General features: G+C 41.1%; 1 protein-coding gene across 1 annotated transcript; it reads left to right on the top strand.

The window, feature by feature from the left end:
- Positions 1-564: 564 nt before the first annotated feature.
- On the top strand, positions 565-18,612 carry cplx3a (complexin 3a). Its single transcript, XM_068015145.1, has 3 exons — positions 565-725; positions 10,746-10,833; positions 15,093-18,612. Exons 1-3 carry the CDS (start codon positions 565-567, stop codon positions 15,315-15,317), a joined length of 474 nt encoding a protein of 157 aa, XP_067871246.1. The 3' UTR covers positions 15,318-18,612.
- The last annotated feature ends 1,951 nt before the right edge of the window (positions 18,613-20,563 follow it).

The following is a 20,563-nucleotide window of genomic DNA, read 5'->3' on the forward strand; positions in this document are numbered from 1 at the left end:
TCGCTGCGGGATTACAAGAATTTAAGGAGCAGCAGATTGTTGACAGATGCTCTATATATTGTCTGAGCATGAGAGATTATTAAATATCCATGTTAAAACAAGAATGTTAGTGCGACAGAAAAACAAAGCCACTATAAATCCATGGGTTATATCAGTTTTCAGCAAATATGCTTTTGTAAGTAGTTAGAATTTTGGCAAAGATTGGAAATGTCTCTTTGACGTGGGCAAGACTACTTCCTCCTCGTTCCTTCTCACCAGCATCACTGAGATCTGATCCATTGCTGTTTCTCCCGGCAGCGTGTACACGTGTGCAGCTATGTCGTGTCCAAATCAACAGCAAACTTAATTCAGGTTTTATAACCGGGATGAGAGCAGACTCTCGCTGCTCGGGGCGGGTGAGGAGTGGGAGGAGATAGTGGGCTGTCCACCAATCTGCAATCCGTCCATTCAGTAGAGCGCTGTCCACATCGCCTGGTACTGAAATTTCCTCCGACCCACAAGGAGCAGGGAGCTGTTCGCCGATCGTCCTCCTGAAAGCGGCAGCGAACTTCTTACGCCTGCAAAATGGCTTTCATAGTCAAGACTATGGTAGGGGGGCAGTTGAAGAATCTGACGGGGGGACTTGGAGGCGAGGAAAAAGGCGAGGGAGAGAAATCGGATGCCGCAGCTCAAGGCATGACAAGAGAGGAGTTTGAGGAATACCAACGGCAGCTGGTGGAAGAAAAGTAAGTGTCTTTTATGTTTGGATCGCAGCCAAGACAGCTAAAGTGCTACCAAACTATAATCCAACAGATACATTCACACACAAATTAAATCGTACAGTGCTAAATGCCTGGTTCAGTACTAGGGATATTAAGGCACAATTCCGTCTTTCCAATGTCATTCACTTTCTCGTGGATTTAGTTTCCCTTCAACTCAGCTCGGTACGTGTTAATCTACATACAGAGGACACCTTTTCTCAAGTGTCACACCTGTTCTAAAATCAACACTTTTAATATTTGCAATCGCGCGTATAACAATGGATGCCCCCTTTTCAAACAAAAACAACTATTGGGATTCTCTGTCAATGTCTTTTCGTCTGTAACAAACATTCCACAAGATCATAGAAAAAAAACTGGTTGCTAAATGTTAAATACAATTAGACGTTCGAAAATTTGACATAAATCGGAAGGTTCAGAGTCATTGAGATGGTGATGCTTACAACTCTTTTAAAATGTTTTGAATCGTTTAAATTTGTTTTAGTATCAGCTTCAACTTTCTATAAGACAGTCATTATCAGAATCATAAAATCGTACAGTGCAGGAGGGGGCCATTCGGTCCTATGTGTCTGTGCCAGCTCTTTGAAAGAGCTGTCCAAAATTAGTCCCACGGCTCTGTCTCCCCCCCCCCCCCCCCCCCCCCGCAAAAGCCCTTCAAATCATATCTAATTGCCCTTTGAAAGTTACTTCCATCACCCTTTCAGAGATGTTGTTCCAGATCACAAAAATCCTCTCTGTGAAAAAATATCATTCCCCCCTTTTTTTGCCAATTGTTTTAAATCTTTGACTTTTGATACCGACCTACTTGCCAGAAAAAACAATTTCTCCCTAAGTGCTCTATTAAAACCCCTCATCATTTTGAATATCTCTATTATGTTTCTGCTTCATCCTCTCTGCTCTGAAAGGAATAATCCCAGTTTCTCCACGTAACCGAATTCGCTAATCCCTGGCACTATTCTCTGCCGTACCCTCTCCAAGGCCTTCGCACGCTTCAGAAGCATTGACTGCAGATTTTTTACTGTTCCCTATGCAAATGCTTTACTGTCTCCTCGTATTGCAACTGCGGTGCTGTTCTGTCTTTTAATGACATTTCCTCTGAGTTTATAATTCCCATCCCCTAAATCAAACCATCGCATTCAATCTTATTTTTCACTCAGTTTCCCAGTGTTCAGGGTAAAAGCTGTTGAAATATCCAACGGGATATAATAAAACTTAACATTCCATACATTAGACTCTTAGAGCTGTGTTTTATCTCGTACACTACACTTAGGTAATGGTTCTACATCGTTTTCTGTTCCTTCACGTCTATCACTAAAATAATTAATGTTACATCTCCGGTACAGACACAGGAATTGCTCAGAGGCCTGGCTGGCAGTACAATGTGCGGAAGAGATTTCTGGTGCTACATAATTTGATATCGGTAATGAGGTCAACCATGGCATTTTTAATAAATTGGAATTATTCCATATTCTTAGAGTGCAAACAGCATTAAAATCTTTTAAATTTGATATGCATGAAACCAGGTTACTGTTTGGTCGTTGTGATTTTATTTGACATCCCAATGGATTTGTAAATACATTCTCTGTCGCTTTGGTGAAATAACATGAGTAAAACATATGCGTCCCATTAATTGCCACAGCCAAGAAAAGGACAAGGATTTTTTTTTTTAAAGTCAATCAATCTGGGACTTTTTAAAGTTAGTTTTCCTTTTATTGTGCAATGGTCCATGGATAGAATTTGGTAGATTGTATTCCTTCCTACATGAATGTTAATGACCAGACTATAATCCCTTGGATTAAAATTTGCACAGCGTGTCAGTGACAAATTTACCAAAAATAAATTCTGATTATCTAAAGCAATTGGACCTCCCTCCCACGCTAACTCAGCTGATTAAGGCAGTAGGGGTACGCAAACCAGAAAGGTTCCTCATCTGCTCTCAGTTGATTGATCTCAGCAGGAGTGGGGCTGCTATAAAGTCAGCGACTGAGGTAGGTACTGAATGAATTGTCCACGGTTTGCATTCCTGATGGTGATCGAATGAAACCTGATGGAGGGGAGACATTAGATGAGGATTAGATGGGGCTTTGCTGAGCTACTTCTGGGTCAGTTCGCCAACGCTCTTTTTTTTTTAGGCTCATCGATGAAGAGTTGCCATTTAGGTGAGGGACTGGAGAGGGGAAAGTAATGCTCGAAAGAGGAAATGTATAAAATGACCACATACTGGTGCACGTTATAATTAGATAGTAAAACCTTTCAGTGTTAGGTGTTATCTGGGTAGCTCAGGAAGAAAACACGGGAAGTAATGTAAGATGCTGGTTCAAATGATTTGATGATGGATTAGAAGCACTAACTGGTCGATTCCTCTGTTATAATGACGAAATAACTTTTTGGAAACAACCGTTCAATTTTGTGACATGGGCGAAGAGAAACGAAGGCGACTAAAGCTGGCTAGCTAAGGAAACCCAAGTCCTTCCTTCTGTCCAAACTCCTAGGCGGCTCCAACACACTAGAATATCTATTACTATCCGTCTAGTGTGCTTTGTATGGAATAAACCAGTTTCGCCTGATTCTAGCTGTACAGTAACTGAGCAAAAGGAAAGGATGTGTGGGCTTTCCATTGGTTATTATTGTTTAAACTTTGCCACCGTTTAATTCCCATTTCACCATCCTTAATGATTTACTTTTCAAAGCCTTGGTTGAATTCCATTCAGTGAAAATTCAAGGTGTGTACTGGGCTGAATTTAGGACGACGCGTTCTCCAACTCAGTTACACGGGAAGTTTAAAAGTTTTGCTGTTGAGGGTTAGAGTGGCAGATAGATCCAAATTCAGCCATGTCTGGCCACTCCGGGGACGAACTGAAGTGAGAGATCACCCAACTCGTGTCACTAGTGAGAAAACACAGGAGGCAGTCAAAATGGTCACAAACCAGTCGCCTTATTTTCCTCACTATTCCAATCTATGAAAAGGCCGTTTCAAAGAAGCAGATGATGTGTTCCTGGGCTTTTTGTAGTTTTAAAGGCACAAGGCAAGTTCCAATATCGAATTCAAAGTTCGCAGAATTGCGCCCTCTGCTGTTCGGGATTACTACATACCTTGAAGCTTTAAACAAACTTGTTAATGTTAAAATTTGCGCTTGGAGTGTTCAAATATTTCATTTTTTTTGATGATTGCGAATACACGGATTAGAAGATTGGTCCCGAGGTAACCTCCTCGGGATGGGGTGAACACTTCTGCTGAAGTAAACATTTGTGCCTGTTGATGCACAGTTTAGTTTCAAAGTCTTCGAGTTGTTGGCTTTCCTAAGTTCATTGGAGAGAATGTTTCAGCAAATAACTGTGCTGAATCAATAGATTCGATCAAAGAACAAAGAAAATTACAGCACAGGAACAGGCCCTTCGGCCCTCCAAGCCTGCGCCGATCCAAATCCTCTATCTAAACATGTCGCTTATTTTCTAAGGGTCTGTATCTCTTTGCTTCCTGCCCATTCATGTATCTGTCTAGATACATCTTAAAAGACGCTATCGTGCCCGCGTCTACCACCTCCGCTGGCAACGCGTTCCAGGCACCCTCTGCGTAAAGAAGTTTCCACGCATATCCCCCCTAAACTTTTCCCCTCTCACTTTGAACTCGTGACCCCTAGTAATTGAATCCCCCACTCTGGGGAAAAAGCTTCTTGCTATCCACCCTGTCTATACCTCTCATGATTTTGTACACCTCAATCAGGTCCCCCCTCAACCTCCGTCTTTCTAATGAAAATAATCCAAATCTACTCAACCTCTCTTCATAGCTAGCGCCCTCCATACCAGGCAACATCCTGGTGAACCTCCTCTGCACCCTCTCCAAAGCATCTACATCCTTTTGGTAATGTGGCGACCAGAACTGCACGCAGTATTCCAAATGTGGCCGAACCAAAGTCTTATACAACTGTAACATGACCTGCCAACCCTTGTACTCAATACCCCGTCCGATGAAGGAAAGCATGCCGTATGCCTTCTTGACCACTCTATTGACCTGCGTTGCCACCTTCAGGGAACAATGGACCTGAACACCCAAATCTCTCTGTACATCAATTTTCCCCAGGACTTTTCCATTTACTGTATAGTCCACTCTTGAATTGGATCTTCCAAAATGCATCACCTCGCATTTGCCCTGATTGAACTCCATCTGCCATTTCTCTGCCCAACTCTCCAGTCTATCTATATTCTGCTGTATTCTCTGACAGTCCCCTTCACTATCTGCTACTCCACCAATCTTAGTGTCGTCTGCAAACTTGCTAATCAGACCACCTATACTTTCCTCCAAATCATTTATGTATATCACAAACAACAGTGGTCCCAGCACGGATCCATGTGGAACACCACTGGTCACACGTCTCCATTTTGAGAAACTCCCTTCCACTGCTACTCTCTGTCTCCTGTTGCCCAGCCAGTTCTTTATCCATCTAGCTAGTACACCCTGGACCCCATGCGACTTCACTTTCTCCATCAGCCTACCACGGGGAATGTTAACCCTGTTTCTCTCTCCACCGACCTACTAAGTATTTCCAATATTTTCCGTTTTTATTTCAGATTTCCAACATCCGCAGTATTTTGCTCTTGAACTAGAAATGATTGCTAGACTTTCACTTTTAGCCTCCAGAATCCATTTGCACTAGGAAATTGTATGTGAGATCATAGTGGCTGATTATGATGCAATGTGGAAGGTACAATTTTTAATACAATGTTTTCCACAGTAAAAGTGCTACCGACTGACCTGAATTATTCTAAAGGGGTATATTGAAAATTCTATCCTGAAAGCCTGGAATGTATTGAAAAGCTAATGTTCCAGCTGTGCATTAATGTTCCTCTCCTTTATTGTGAGACTTCTTATAGAGTCATAAGGATTATGGTTGTAAGAGGTGCTATGGGGATATGATGGCTGGGAGAGATGCCAACATTTATTTTAGCAGTGAGCTGCAAGTAATTCATTTCAAGCTGTCCTGAGTGGGGACATAATACTTCTTAAATGTTGACCAAATGGCCCCTGAGTGGGTTTTGAAATGTGACACATTACACCTTCTAATTAGAAAACTGTAGGCATGATATCAGAATTCCGGCATCCATTTATACAGAACAGTATGAATAGTATTGGACTTTTTTGTTGACCTACAATGGGATTAATAATTCTTAAAAGAGCTATTGTGTTAAGCACAAGTAATTAGCTTTACAGTTTTCTAATTATACCCACTGCAAAACAACAGCGAAAAGGCCTTGTTATTTTATGATCATAAGGAGAAGGGGACCCACTGATATCTCCCTGCCAGTCATGCAATTTTGAGTATCAGCTTATGGAGCTGTTGCTGTGCCTTTACTTCACAATAAGACCCAATATCCCTGGCAAAAATGGACACGTTGTTACTGCCCCTCCCTACCATGTATGTCACCATATGATAGTGGATATTCATCGTGATTGGTACATAGATGGTGAGCTAACTAAAGTATCTTTCACTTCCTGTTTTCAAAAAAAAATGTAAACAAGATAAAGATATACTTAAGTCTAATTTATAAAATGGGAAGCCATTCGTATGTATACTGTTATGGATGTGATTCTGTTTTTTTCGCTAAAGTATTTTTGGAGGAATTCATGGTCAAACTAAAGTAATGTTGGACCAGTTTTTTTCCCCACCAGAGTCATAAAGGGGATACTTAAAGAACTGATTTGGCAACAATGTTTACTGGTTGTCACATGACTCAAATTAAAAATAGAACCGAAACCCTGGTAACAGGGGAAGATGTGGGCAGAGAAGTGACATGTGCCCCTTGATTGTACCAGCCCAGGAGCAGTAACGCATACCCAAGAGGGCAGCAAACACTGAAGCTTTTTGTTGTAGCTTCAGTGTGTTTTACCTTCTGGAATGAGATAAAGTCAAGTCTTCTGAAGAAGTGTCAAGGAAAGAGAGAAGACCACAACCCAGCTCACTTTCCAGCAACTCTCTAAAAGACCCTAAGAAGTCCACTGTATCAATTCATCTTCTCTCCTGTCTTTGAAGAAAGCCTGCTAAATTACTTCTCAACGCCACCTGAAAAGAACTGTTCTATAAGATCCCAGTGACCTGCCTACGTGTACTTGAAGGCTAGACTGTATGCCAGTTTTAGAACAACATATCTCATCTGTTGTTTCTTCAAAAATGAGCAAGTAATCAGTCTAGGTGGGTTTTTTTTGTCTGTAATAGAGCTCTGAACCAAAATCCTTTTTATTTTTCTGGTTATATGCATGTATGTGTGTGTGAGTGTGAGGGTCCAAGGTAAAACGGGGACTTTAAAATTTAAATCTGTGTGTTTATGCTTTACTTCATAACTAGTTAAGACTTGTTTTATAATAGACTGACAATTTTGTTGTTCATTAAAGAAATCTGGTTAGTGTGTTTTATTTTGGGAAAAATAAGAGTATATGATTGACTGTATCAGTAAGTGGGAAAATGTAAAAATATATGTCGTAGTCTGTGGAGAAGTGGGAGTAGAATAAACAGTGCATTCCTCCCACCTCGGTCGTAACAATACATAAGTCATATCTCATGCATAATTAATCCATAAACATTTAGTGAAATTTTACTTTAAAATATTCACTGGGTTAGGGGTGTCAGGTTAAGACATGAGTGGAGATCAAAGATGCAGAACCTGGTGCTGATGTTGGCTCATCAAATGGAATTGGAAACTAATCATATGTTGTGGCAAAGGCCTCTCTGTGCCATCAATTGCATTCTACAAAAGAAAGACTTGCATTTATATAGCGCCTTTCATGGCCACTGGATGTTTCAGAGCGCTTTAGAGCCAATGAAGTACTTTTTGAAGTGTAGTCACTGTTCTAATGCAGGAATTGCAGCAGCCAGTACGCACACAGCCAACTCCCACAGACAGCAACGTGATAACGACCACATCATCTGTTCCTGTGATGTTGATTGAGGGATAAATATTGCCCAGGACACTGAGGATAACTCCCCCGCTCTTCTGTAAAATAGTGCCAAGGGATCTGTTACAAGCAGATGGGGCCTTGGTTTAATGACTCATCCAATTGACGGCACCTCTGACAGTGCTGCGCTCCCTCAGTACGGGACTGAAGTGTCAGCCTTGACTTTTGTGCACAAGCCCTGGAGTGGAACTTGAACCCAGAACCTTGTGATTTAAAGGCAAGAGTGATATCAACTGAGGCATGGCTAACATAACGTGAACATATGGACAACGCATCAACATCCGAGTCTGGTGATAGACATCTCCATAATTGCTATCCAAGACAACATCCACATAATTTGCTTCCTTGGCATGAATTATATCAATTGGAAGGCAGGTTTGATAAACATTAATAAAAATCCCTCTTACAGTTTTTTGTAACAATTTTACTTTTTATAAATTTATATTTTTGTATTTTTCAACATTTCAAAAAGACATTTTATCCAACCATAAAAGTTACACAGTTTAATGAACTCATCACTTAATTAGGAAAATAATGTACTTAAAATGTGATTTTTTTAAAAAAAGAAAGTTCCGACTGACTAGAATTAAAATACTTCTAATTTAAAGAATTTGAGCTGGCTTGCAGGAAGATGCAATATCCCTGTAGTTGAGCTTGACTTGATGTTCCTGCATTGCTAGAGGAGAGATTTATCATATTACTGCTGGCCATGACCTATTTGTTAATGTCTCTATATAGTAACAGGTGACATTTTGCAGACATTGACTTCCATTTGTGATATCATCATTGTAAGTTTATCTGAAAAAGGTCCTTCCTGTTTCAATGTTAATGTTGCATGCCAAGTCCGGACTGGTGCTGGCATTGATGACAAATGTGAAAACAAAAATGAAATGCCACCTCGTAAAATATACAATAAACGGAGTTACCCAGGAGTGATTTGAAGATTGTCATGTAACCCTCTTCTACGCATTACATACAAACACACATTAACACGGGGTCGTATTAATACACCCAGAAAACCTATTGCACTTGTATAGGGAGCAAAAGGTGAAATAAGTGCACATTGCGCATTTGACAGCTTAGCTGAGATACAGTGTATGACCGAGACATGAAGAGAAATATTGAAAAAAAAATCACTTAATAGTTATTTAATACAAGTGCATAAAAGTAATTAATGAGTTATACTGGTTGTCTGAAATTGAACTTATTAACTGATTGGTAGGGAGTGAAGCATTTGGCTTGGAGCTTCTAACATAATCGGATATGAACAAAATTGAACAATATTTGGTGTGGTACAGATGTTCTACGGCTCATTCAATCTCCACAGTCTTTCATTTCGTTCTTATCACTAAATGCCAAGAAAATTGTCATAGAAACCAGCCCACAGCACACACTCCTGAATCAAGGAGGGTATCATTCCAATTCATTCCACGATACAGTGGGGGCTAAATAAAGTTAATTGATTCAGCAGCATAAACAACTTAGAATTCTAGCTAGGGGAACATCTCATTCCTTCAGTCTTTTGATAAAGACCAGAATTGTCCAGATTGATTGAGATAAAAAGATGACAAATGCAGTAAACCTGACATTCAAACAAAGTGTTAACAACAGGTTGACCAGCATTTGCAAGAGAAAAATTACAGGTTAATGTCTCCAGCACAACTCACTAGAACTGATATTGCTTTCAAAAAATGTTAACCTGGTTTGTCTCTTTCCAATACTTCTTGACCAGCCGTATTTTTGCAGAATTTTCAAATGTTATTTGATATACTAGCAAATCACCTGTATCAATTCTGAAAGTTAGCCTGATCATGGTTGTGATGTTTAGCAGTTAACTTGGTCTGACTCTTTAAGATGCTCTTCAAGTATTCCCCATGGAGAAGTGGTCCAAAAAAGACTGAACCCAGGTAATTGTAGTTGTTTGTAAATTTCAGGCTCCAGGTCAATGACTGACCACTTTTCTTCTTTTTTTGTAAGACTATTTTGTATCTGTAACATAGTCGTTAGCACATTTATTCTGAACAGATTAACAACTTTGTTTAGATAGTGCCCACAGCAACTTTACACAGTATGCTAAGAATAGCATGTGGGGGGATTTTCTTCTGTCAGTTTCCCCTCCCATTCCCAATTTTCTCTCTCATTCTTCGTAAGGGGAAAGACTTTGTCTCCTGACAGCAGGGTTCAGATAGTGGCAGGGAGAAGATGCAAAAAAAAATGTATTAGAATGATACCGGAACTAAGAGGATATGCCTAATTTAGGAAAGATTGATCAGACTGGCGCTCCTTAGAAAAGAGAAGACTGAGGTGTGAACTGATTGACGTCTTTATTTATTTATTTATTTTATTTAGAGATACAGCACTGAAACAGGCCCTTCGAGTCTGTGCCGACCAACAACCACCCATTTATACTAACCCTGCAGTAATCCCATATTCCCTACCACCTACCTACACGAGGGGCAATTTACAACCGCCAATTTACCTTTCACCTGCAAGTCTTTGGCTGTGGGAGGAAACCGGAGCTCGCGGCGAAAACCCACGCGGTCACAGGGAGAACTTGCAAACTCCACACATTTAAGATTATGAAAGGGCTTGATAGAGTGGGTGTAGAGAAGATGTTTCCGCTGGTGGAAGAGACCAGAACAAGGGGACATAACTAAATGATTACCACTAATAAATCCAATAAGGAATTCAGGAGAAACTTCTTTACTAACTAATATAGATGCATTTAAGGAGAAGTTAGATACGCACATGAAGGAAAAAGGAATAAAAGGATATGTTGATTGGGTTAGAGGAAGAAGGGTGGGTGGAGGCTTGTGTGGGGCATAAACACCAGAATGGACTTGTTGGGCAGAATGGCCTGTGTCTGGGCAGGAAATACTTTGTATTAGATGCACAGATGTAAGTTTGGATTCTATCCTAGGGCACAGTCTGACTTGTTACATCAGAGCACCACACCAGATCCTCATCGTACTTCCTTTAAACTGTCGGATCTGCTAACTATAGATAACAAGTGGCTCTAAATATATATTTAATTACAGGATGGAGCGTGATGCCAATTTTACTCAAAAAAAGGCAGAACGAGCAACATTGAGAACACATTTAAGGGACAAGTACAGGCTCCCAAAGGTAGGTTATTTATTTCCACTTTGGTACTAATGCCGGCAAGATAATTTTGTTCAATTTTTCTAGAGTTTATTAGAATAATGTCATCACTGTTGTTGCTGTTCTATTATTGCTCATATTTTTTGATTGGTGCTGTTGTCATGCATGTCCTAATGCCCTCATGCTAAGTTTCTTGGTGCACATTTTTAATGCAGATGTTCACTGTGACAGTGGAAACTATAACCCCACAAATCCTCTACTTATAAATCCTGCAGATGTCATGACTCTTGTTTTAGGTTCATTGAGCAATACTCTTCTACATGAGGGAAAAGGTGAGGAACATTCAAGGTCATTCAGTCCATTAAACTTATTCCTCCAATATCCCAAATCAGCAAGCCTACCATTCAACTGCATATTGAACCCCACCTATTGTTCTTGAAACCGTTACCTTACCTGCTACATTAATCAAAATGTTTATGGATGCATTGAAGATTATTTTTAATGAAATTGATTTTAAATGACCTTTTCACTAATTCAATCTGTCACCTTGTCCTCTTGGTCTGTCTTACCTTAAAGTATTATTCTTGGTATATTGTTTAATACGTCATACCCTAGGATAAGATCCCTCCTTAACCTTCTTTGTTCCATACTGCATTGTTTGTGCTAATCTAACCTTTCCTCGTAGCCCATCCCCTTTACAGTTGGGCTCACTCTTTTTGCTTTCCTCTTCACCCTCCCCAATGTATATGTATTGAGTTTTCTTGTGGTTGCTTCTTAACCAAATTGTACACAATACCAATGAACCAAGTGACCCAGTAACACGGGAATGACTATTGGTTTCTTTATGCCCCTGCAGGGTAGAAGAAGACGACTTTGTGAGTTGAATCAAATATGCTTATTTTAAAAATGTATTAATTTAGTAATAGTCACAAGAACATAAGAAATAGGAGCAGGAGTCGGCCATATGGCTGCTCGAGCCTGATCCACCATTCAATAAGATCATAGCTGATCTGATCTTGGCCTCAACCCCACTTTCCTCCCCGTTCCCCATGACCCCTGACTCCCCTGCAGCTGAAAACTCCATCTTCACATAAATCGGAAGATATTGTTACACCATTAAGGATAATCGGTTTCAAGACCTGGGAAAGAATGTCTGGTTGAAAAATTAACAAACACACTAATACATTTGTATGAGATTCTTCCATCTGTTTTGGTAAAGAATTAACCTATTTAAAACAAACAGGTTAAACACATTATTGAAATTGCAGACAAAGGATTTTGTATGAAAGCTTTAACACCTTTGTTACTGATAACAAGCAGTGTGATCACAACCCACTGATGTCAACACAGTAAGGAAACAGGGAGGAGAAACAGTATGTACCACAGTATAAATGTGTTGAAACGGTTGACACAGAGACTATTAAGCCATTTTATGTTGCCACCAGGATACTGTTCTGACATCAGTTAATTGCTGTAATAAATTAAAGGCACCTTCACTCACATGTGTGGCAATGAATTTTGTGTCCCAGCCAATATTTATCCATCAACCAACATCACCAAAATAAATTATCTGCTCATTATCTCATGCTGTTTGTGGGAGCTTGCTGTGTGGAAATTAACTGCAGCATTTCCTACATTATAACAGTGACTATGCTTCAAAAGTAATTCATTGGCCGTAAAATGCTTGGGGACATCCTGAGTTTGTGAAAGGCGCTATATAAATTGAAGTGTTTTGTTTTTATTTTTACAGTATGGGATGTGGCCCCATAACCGTGACAGAAGCACGAAATACATTGTGATATTAGTCAGAATATGATTTTGATCCAACAAGGAATCTGACCTGAAAACTTGTGTGCAATGAAGTCATAATTGAGTTAGGGTCAGCACCATGAGAGAGAAGCAAATATGGCCTATTAATTGAATGAAGAGGTAAAAAGATAGATTTAAAGCTGCACTCACTTGCTCTGTGGGTTAATCTGAGTGAAGCCATGGTGAGTTTTGAATTGGCCTAGACGGAGTGGATAGTCAGAAGCTTTTTCCCAGGGTGGAAGAGTCAGTTACTAGGAGACATAGGTTTAAGGTGCGAGGGGCAAAGTTTAGAGGGGATGTGCAAGGCAAGTTCTTTACACAGAGGGTGGTGAGTGCCTGGAACTTGCTGCCGGGGGAGGTGGTGGAAGCAGATACGATAGTGACTTTTAAGAGGCATCTTGACAAATACATGAATAGGATGGGAATAGAGGGATACGGTCCCCAGAAGTGCAGAAGGTTTTAGTTTAGACAGGCATCAAGATCGGCGCAGGCTTGGAGGGCCGAATGGCCTGTTCCTGTGCTGCACTGTTCTTTGTTCTATGTGGGTGACTAAGGGGAAAGTTGCAAGATCAGAAATAGAATGCAAAAGGTACATCGGAATATTATTTCGGAGTGAACTATGAAAGTAGGGCTCGGGAGACAGATTCACACTTGGTGAAAGGCATTTGGAATAGACCGGAGGGTAGGGAGTGGAAGTTAAAAACCTTGGAGATATGTAAGAGAAGGGTATGGCAATTGGGGGACCAAAGCTGGACCAGATTGAGGCTGAAGATCAGCCATGATCATATTGAATGGCAGAGCAGGCTTGATGGGCCATTTGGCCTACTCCTGCTCCTATTCCTTATGTCCTTATGACTACAGGCTTATCTAGTTGGGTGAGACAAGATGGGTCGAATGAGCATTCTCATCTGTAGTTTTAAACTGGCCTAACACTCGTCGTGAGCTCAACATGTTTGTAATTGAAAGTCGTCATCAGATGAATTTTCAGAACACCTTGTTCCAGTATTAAGAAAATGATATCATGTCATTTGCATTTTCATGGAATAAGCAGGGGATATTGTATAGGGCAGTGGGTAGAGCAGAAGCTCACGAACCCCACAATCATGGGTTATATATATTTATATATATTAATCAGTAGTCAGTATTTTTCATAGACTCCATTGCCATTGTTAAAAAATTATGAGGACATTGCACTCTTTATTGCTTATTGTGATCCATGAGCTCCTCTTCACTTCTCTCTAGATGTGTCCTTACGTCAGTTCAATATTCAAACAGCATTCTCGGGACTCTTCCTCCTCTGATCTGGGGTTGGGATTTTATTCGTAGCAGAATGCCAACATCCCATCTGCTCACTGGTTCAAATAATTAATGCTTTTCATGCAATTAAAATAAAAGGTCACAGGATCTGGGGCTGATCAGTACAGGACACTCCCAGTTCAGTTGGAACTGTGGACTCCATTCTAATTCCCCCAGTTAAAACAGAGTGGGGGGATTTCCCCACTCCTTTCCCTGCCCCGATCTGACTGGCTGCAGATTTAAACTGGAGGTGGAAATGATGCACACTCTAAGCTGGTGGGGTCCTCTTTAAGTATGCAAATCAAGCTCCAATGACATCGTCTGGGCCTAGCTGCTATTTTAACCTGAGGGCTGAGTAGGGGAGCAGTGGTGTTTTACTTACCCCCACGCCAAACCTGCAGGGGCTGGATCGAGGGCCAGATGAGTTCATTAAAGGCCAGCTTTAAAACATTTATTTCTTTGTGGAACAGGAGTAGCAGGCATACTCCTCCGGGTTTCACAAATAAACCATGGGTCTCTCTTACACTAGGCCTCTGCTCATCTGATCACGGTCCTCTCTGAACTCCCCTCTTCTCCTGATTTCATAACAGCAAGTATGCAGTGGGGAGGAAGAGCGTGTTAGTACAACATAGGTGACGCTTCGGGAGAACAAGAGTTGACAGTTCAGAAGAACAATGACCATAGTTGTATCAATAAAATAGAGGAAGCGAGAATAAAACTTTCCCTATTAAAAATGTTTCTAAACAATTGAAGGGGCTGAAAGTTGAGGTTTAGGTTTACATGAGTACTACCGCAAGCTGGTTTGATGTATCGTTATGGGGGTGGATGCAGGATCCTGCGATTGAGAGACTAATTAAAAGGTAGTCCAACACCTGGAACAGAAACAATCTCAACCTTGTAATTTGACCTTGAATGTCAAGTTGAACTGTTGTGGTTAGTAATTTACTGAATTCAATCCCCTGTCAAGGCAAATGTCGTCCTATTTGGTCTATTAATAACCAAGACAATTAGCTTCTTGCTCTCCTTACAGCTGTTTATATGTCATCATGTATGTTTGTACATAAGGATTTGGCTGCATTAAATCAGTCGAGCTGCTAATTCTGTGACAGCCATTAAATGAAATTTAGTGAGTCAGGCTTCAATGTGCAGTGAACATTTCAATGAATTCTTCTTCCCAGAGTGAATTAGACGAGAACCAGATCCAACTGGCTGGTGGTGATGTGGAACTGCCCAAGGAGTTGGCCAAAATGATTGAAGAGGATAATGAAGAAGAGGCAGAGAAGGACTCGGTGTTGGGACAACTGGCCAACATTCAGAACCTTGATCTCGACACCTTGAAAGACAAGGCTCAAGCAACTCTGGAAGACTTCAAGCAAACAGCAGAAAAGTGTTGCCTCATGTGAAAAAAAAAAGGGACTGATTTTCACAACATTCACTGCGACATAAAGGAAAGATGAGAATTACAGACTTAATGTGCTGAGAAACAAAAGGTCACAGTGAATAAAATGCAATAATTGTTTAGACACCAATCAGCTGCAGTTTGCAAAACCTTGGCTGTACAATTTACACACCAGTGAGTGATTCTGGCTTATTCTGATCTGAGCTCTGGTTTCCTTTGCTTCCAGTATATTATTTTGTAAGATAGAGTATGGTACTGGCTTGGGTACCCGAATATGGAACAAAACTCCTGGGGAACAGACGTTTCTCCCCTCTATTGCCCCACTGATAGTTATTCATTATGAGTGTCACTGCAAGGGCTGCATTTATTGTCTGACCCTAGGCAATTGAGAGGCCGCCTTGGCCACTCCCCAAGTTAGAATGGGACTGGAATCATAGTAGGCCAGACTGGGTAAAGATAGCAGGTTTCCTTCCATAAAGGACATTATCTGAACCAGTTGGGATTTTACTGATAGCAGCTTTCTAATTTTTTTTTTTTTAATTCAAATTTTCAAACTATCATCATGCTGAGGTTTGAACTTAAATTCTCTGAGTTATCAGTCCAGAACTCTGGATTACTAGTCCCCCCACCACAATAACATAGCCATTACACTGCCATCTCTGGATTGCAATGTTGCATGGAACATTTAGTCATATGATTTCATCATTTTTACAATGCGTTCAAAGGATATAGTGAGTTCGGGGCAATAATTGGTTTCAACTTTTTTGCTGTTTCAACACTTTGCATCCGGAAATTGGGTATGGGATGGAAAGCTGGTGATGCTAAGTATAACAGAGATGCAGGCAGACATAAAGGTATCAATGATTATATGTGACTCCCATTGTAACGTGCTTTTCTAAAATTCTTTAGATATCTAACTTATTTTGTTTAATATCGACTTTATTCCAGCTCCATCCTGTCTTTACTACTTTTACCTACATCACCAGCTCCTTAAGTGGAGAATGTGGTGGATCTGAAACTGCTTAACACCAAAGCTGCTTCATACATTAGCTAAGAGTCAAAGGCATGGATTCTACACTGCAGTTTCTTTCTTCCCAGATAACAAAGGGTTTTAACTGGCAGAATATTATACTAGGATAATCCCCAAAAGACTGGGATCACCCAGTCACTGCTGGGGAACAGCAGCTGCAGGCCCCAGAGCTGCCCTTTGATGTGCAAAGGGACATACTAAATGTCAGACATAGCCCAGGGAGAAATGTATATCCATCCACTTTTGTCTAATTAATGCTTCTGTTAAAAATAAATAACCCCATCACGTTTATATTCACTAATTCAGATTCTCCTATCATGGATTTGCTCGCTCTGGTGGAAAATAAAGTTATTAATAAGATATCTAAATCTGAAAAACCTGTAGATTGTCTGAGGAAGGGAAGATCGATGGAGGTGAGGAATTGCACTGTTTCGAAGTCCTGTGGGAGGTGGTGGGTTGACCCTATATTTTGATGCAGTGAGGATGTATGGGGGATGGAGAGTGTGTAAAGTGATGTATTTGAAGATTAAGAGGGAGAACAGATATAGTATTACCAATAAAAAAAGAGGAAGCTAAAAAAGACGGTCGTGATGTAGAGGGGGTGAGGTCCAGAAGTGGGGGTAGGATTAGTTTCGACACAATGCATTCACTCCATGAATGGAAGAGAGCAAATCCTCCCCAGTTATGGGAGTAGGATTCAAAGTCTTAGTGGAGTGAGGCTTTCATAGAAAGTTGTTGAGGGAAAAATGTTTGTCATTAGAGATGAGCAGCTGATTGAAGGACTGAAAGTCCTGTAGTCACATTTATGGTCTTGGGATTTATCAAGTACTATTACCTTTCCTTATCTGCTACTTGCGCTAGTCAGTCAGGAATCACTGTGAAAGAGCTGTATCAGTATGGGGCACTCTGTTGTTTTGATCTTTTTTTATCCATTAGCACCTTGCCCCCAAAAGACAATGATGGAGGGGAGATGAACCTACGGCTTGCGAGCTGTTGATTTCCATCACCAGCATAATAGTTTGCAGCTGTGTGTGTCTCCAGTCCTGTCTCAAACATTGCTAGGACATGGCTTTATTCAGCCAGCAGTCCTCTGGGATACCTCACCCCATTCTAGGTGAGCCCTGATGGTGAGAAATCGTAAACTGGAGGGAGGTGGGGTGGGAGGTAATCAAAGCCAAGCCTCATGCCATCCTCACTGTACATTACAGCAGTACTACACTTCAAAAGTACTTCACTGACTGTACAGCACTTTGGGACATTCTGAGGTGGTGAAAAGCGCTATATAAATGCAAGCCTTTCTTTCACTCAACAGAGCAAACCAGAGCTTCGACGGAGGGTCTGAACTCCAAATTTAAGGCTATCTTTCCTCTTTCAGATTCTGACATCTCTACTGTGCATCTTAATCAAATTATGAGGTCAAACAAATGTATTAATGGACAAAGTGTATCATAATAACATCTAATATCTCGAACACATCATATCTGTGTATCGGTGATGTTTGTTGAGCAGCTTAGCAATCAAGTGTCAAGAACTCTCTCTCTCTCTCTCTCATTTATGTTAACCATAAAACAGCTGTAAGAGCTGTACAATATGCATGAAAAACTTAAAGGGAGAACATCAAATTTAATTTAACTTTGATTCTTAACTTCACCACTGTTTCTGTTCATCCAATTCAGAACTGACTGCCAGCAGCAGACGTTTTGTAAAACTACCCATTTTCCCCGTGATTTACTGCAGTTCTGTTATGCCATCGAGTCACAAACCTTGAATGTTGGCTTATGTCCAAAGTTTTTCACTTCTTTCCTCTCCCAAAAGCGTTGATTCGCACTGGGGCTTAGTCCTGTGGTGCCAATAGCTCTCTGGTACTTCACAAAGAGGCCAGTGAGTTTCGACAGATGGTGGGATGTTCAAGTGGCAAAGGGGGTTGATCGTAATTCTACCCTTGTCTACATCCACAGACAGGCACTTACAGCTGTGGTCGCCGGACAGTAATTGGGAGCAAGAACCCTGACTGATTTCCCTCTCATCCACCCGAACCCAGCGTAGGTGGGGCTGGGCATCCATTCAGGGTGTTCAAATACTCCACAAAATTTCTGATTTTTTTTAATGGACTGTTCCTTTTTGTAAGGGTGAATTATAAGGCTATTCAGGAGTGCCATGAAAAAGCCTGTTTCTGTGCTTCAAGTTCTATGTAATTATTCATTAAGCTCTCCCTGTGATCTAAACACCTCTATAAATGGTCAATAAACCACTTTCTCAATAAAGGATTCAAAGCCATTGATGTGTGTGTCTATTTCTAAGTCATGTTCTGTGTGTCCAGATTTACCAGTTAACAAGTATCATTAAGGGGGAATTTTAACTTTTTTTCTAAAAAAAAAGGCAGGTTTGGGTTGGGTAGAGGGTTAAAATCTGACAAGTCTGTTTCCCGATGCAAGCCTGCTTTGGACTGGCCCACTTCCAGCTTTAACTGAGACTGGAAGGTAGGTAGGAGACCAACCTACTCTAAGGAAGTGGGTTGGAAGTTTAAATATAATAATGAGGCTGTGAGCCTCCATGCCATTCAGTTTTTCAACTTTAACTCTGGTTGGCCGAGCGTCAGGAAACCCGACTGCGTCATTGAGGTGCTGATGTGACGGATTTAGGAGGTGAGTGCCTTTACACCTAGCTACTGGACATAGATACCTCCTTGAGGAAACTCCACGATCAGGCACCCACTCACGCGGCCTCTGATTCCACCACGAGGCCTCCCACACACTGAGACACCAGATTTCTCCCTTTACACCAGGCCCCAGATCCCACACCACCATGAGGCCTCCAATTGTTTTTTAAATTTCCCCCCCCCCGCAACCAACCCCAGCTCCCTGACTCAGATTTAGTTGCTCCTGCAACCCTGATTGGAAGCCAAGCCGGCCAAGCTTTAACACTCCAAAGCGTGAGTGGGGAAATCCACCTGCTCCCCATGGGTCAGGTAAGTAAAGATTCAACTGTAATATTGTTATATGGTCCCTTTCATCTGGGTCATTAACCCATCTCTCTCTCTCTCTCATGCTGACTTGCCTTGTTCGGCACTCGGTTTCTTGCATTTATTTTGAAGTTCCAGCATTCCCAGTTTTTCTTTCTATCCAATTATGTCTCTTGTCTTGTCAGGTCCCGTTTCCTCTTCTATGTGTTGATTTAAAAATTCTAATTTTAACATTCTCATCTTCCTTTTCAAATCCCTCTATGGCCCTGCCCATCCCTATCTGTGCAACCTCCTCCAGCCCTGCAACCCACTGCGATCTTGCACTCCTCCAATCCTTGATTTTAATTGTTCCACCATTGGCAGCCGTTCCTTCAGCTGTCTAGGCCCTAAGATTTGGAATTCCCTCCCTAAACCTCTCCATCTCTCTACCTCTCTTTTCTCCTGTTAAGATGTTCCTTAAAACCTCCCTTTTTGATCTAGCTTTTGGTCACCTGGCCTAATAGCTCATGATGTGGCTTGGTGTCAAATTTTGTTTGATAACTCTCCTGTGAAGCACATTGGGATGTTCTACTATCTTAAAGGAACTATATAAATGCAAGCTGTTGTTGTATTTCTGCCCCTCTCCTCTCTCCTATTTATCTTCTCTCTGAAGGCAATACTCGTGCTGAGATGTGATTCCCTGGAAACCAGAACGCGTCTGGTACCTCATCCAAATGATCATTCTTCATGTGCCACCCTTTGTGGCAAGTTTTGACATGATATTTAACCATGAAAGCATTGTAACCCAGTCAATTCCCACCCTCACTGATGCACGTTTCCAGCAGGAATCACTGGATCTTGATCGGGGAATGGGAACGCTGGGTTATCGTCCCCCTCTCTCACTGGAAGCTGCTGATGGGCTCATCTTAATTCTGTATATTTTAATGGTATGAAAGTTGTTTGAGAAATGACAACAGCAGTTGAGGCAGTCAGCAATCATGCTTGACAGGCTGTAGAACTGTCTATAAGATATTGTAGCCCTGCTTCTGACCCAGTACTGGTGTCTAACAAGACTTGCTGTTGCACTAGAGTCTCGTAAGATCATCAATAATATGTTTCGTACTCAATAAGTAAACATGCTACTTTTGATCTAATGGAATTAATGATCTTGTTTCTCTCTCGATTAAATAAACCTTCCAATATTAAGCTTGGATAAGTATGTGGATCTGAAGTCCTTTCTGCAGCAGGCTCGGACCCTGAACCTTAAAACTACTGGGGC

Source organism: Heterodontus francisci, chromosome 35 (assembly GCF_036365525.1).
Source record: "Heterodontus francisci isolate sHetFra1 chromosome 35, sHetFra1.hap1, whole genome shotgun sequence".
Classification (NCBI taxonomy): domain Eukaryota; kingdom Metazoa; phylum Chordata; class Chondrichthyes; order Heterodontiformes; family Heterodontidae; genus Heterodontus; species Heterodontus francisci.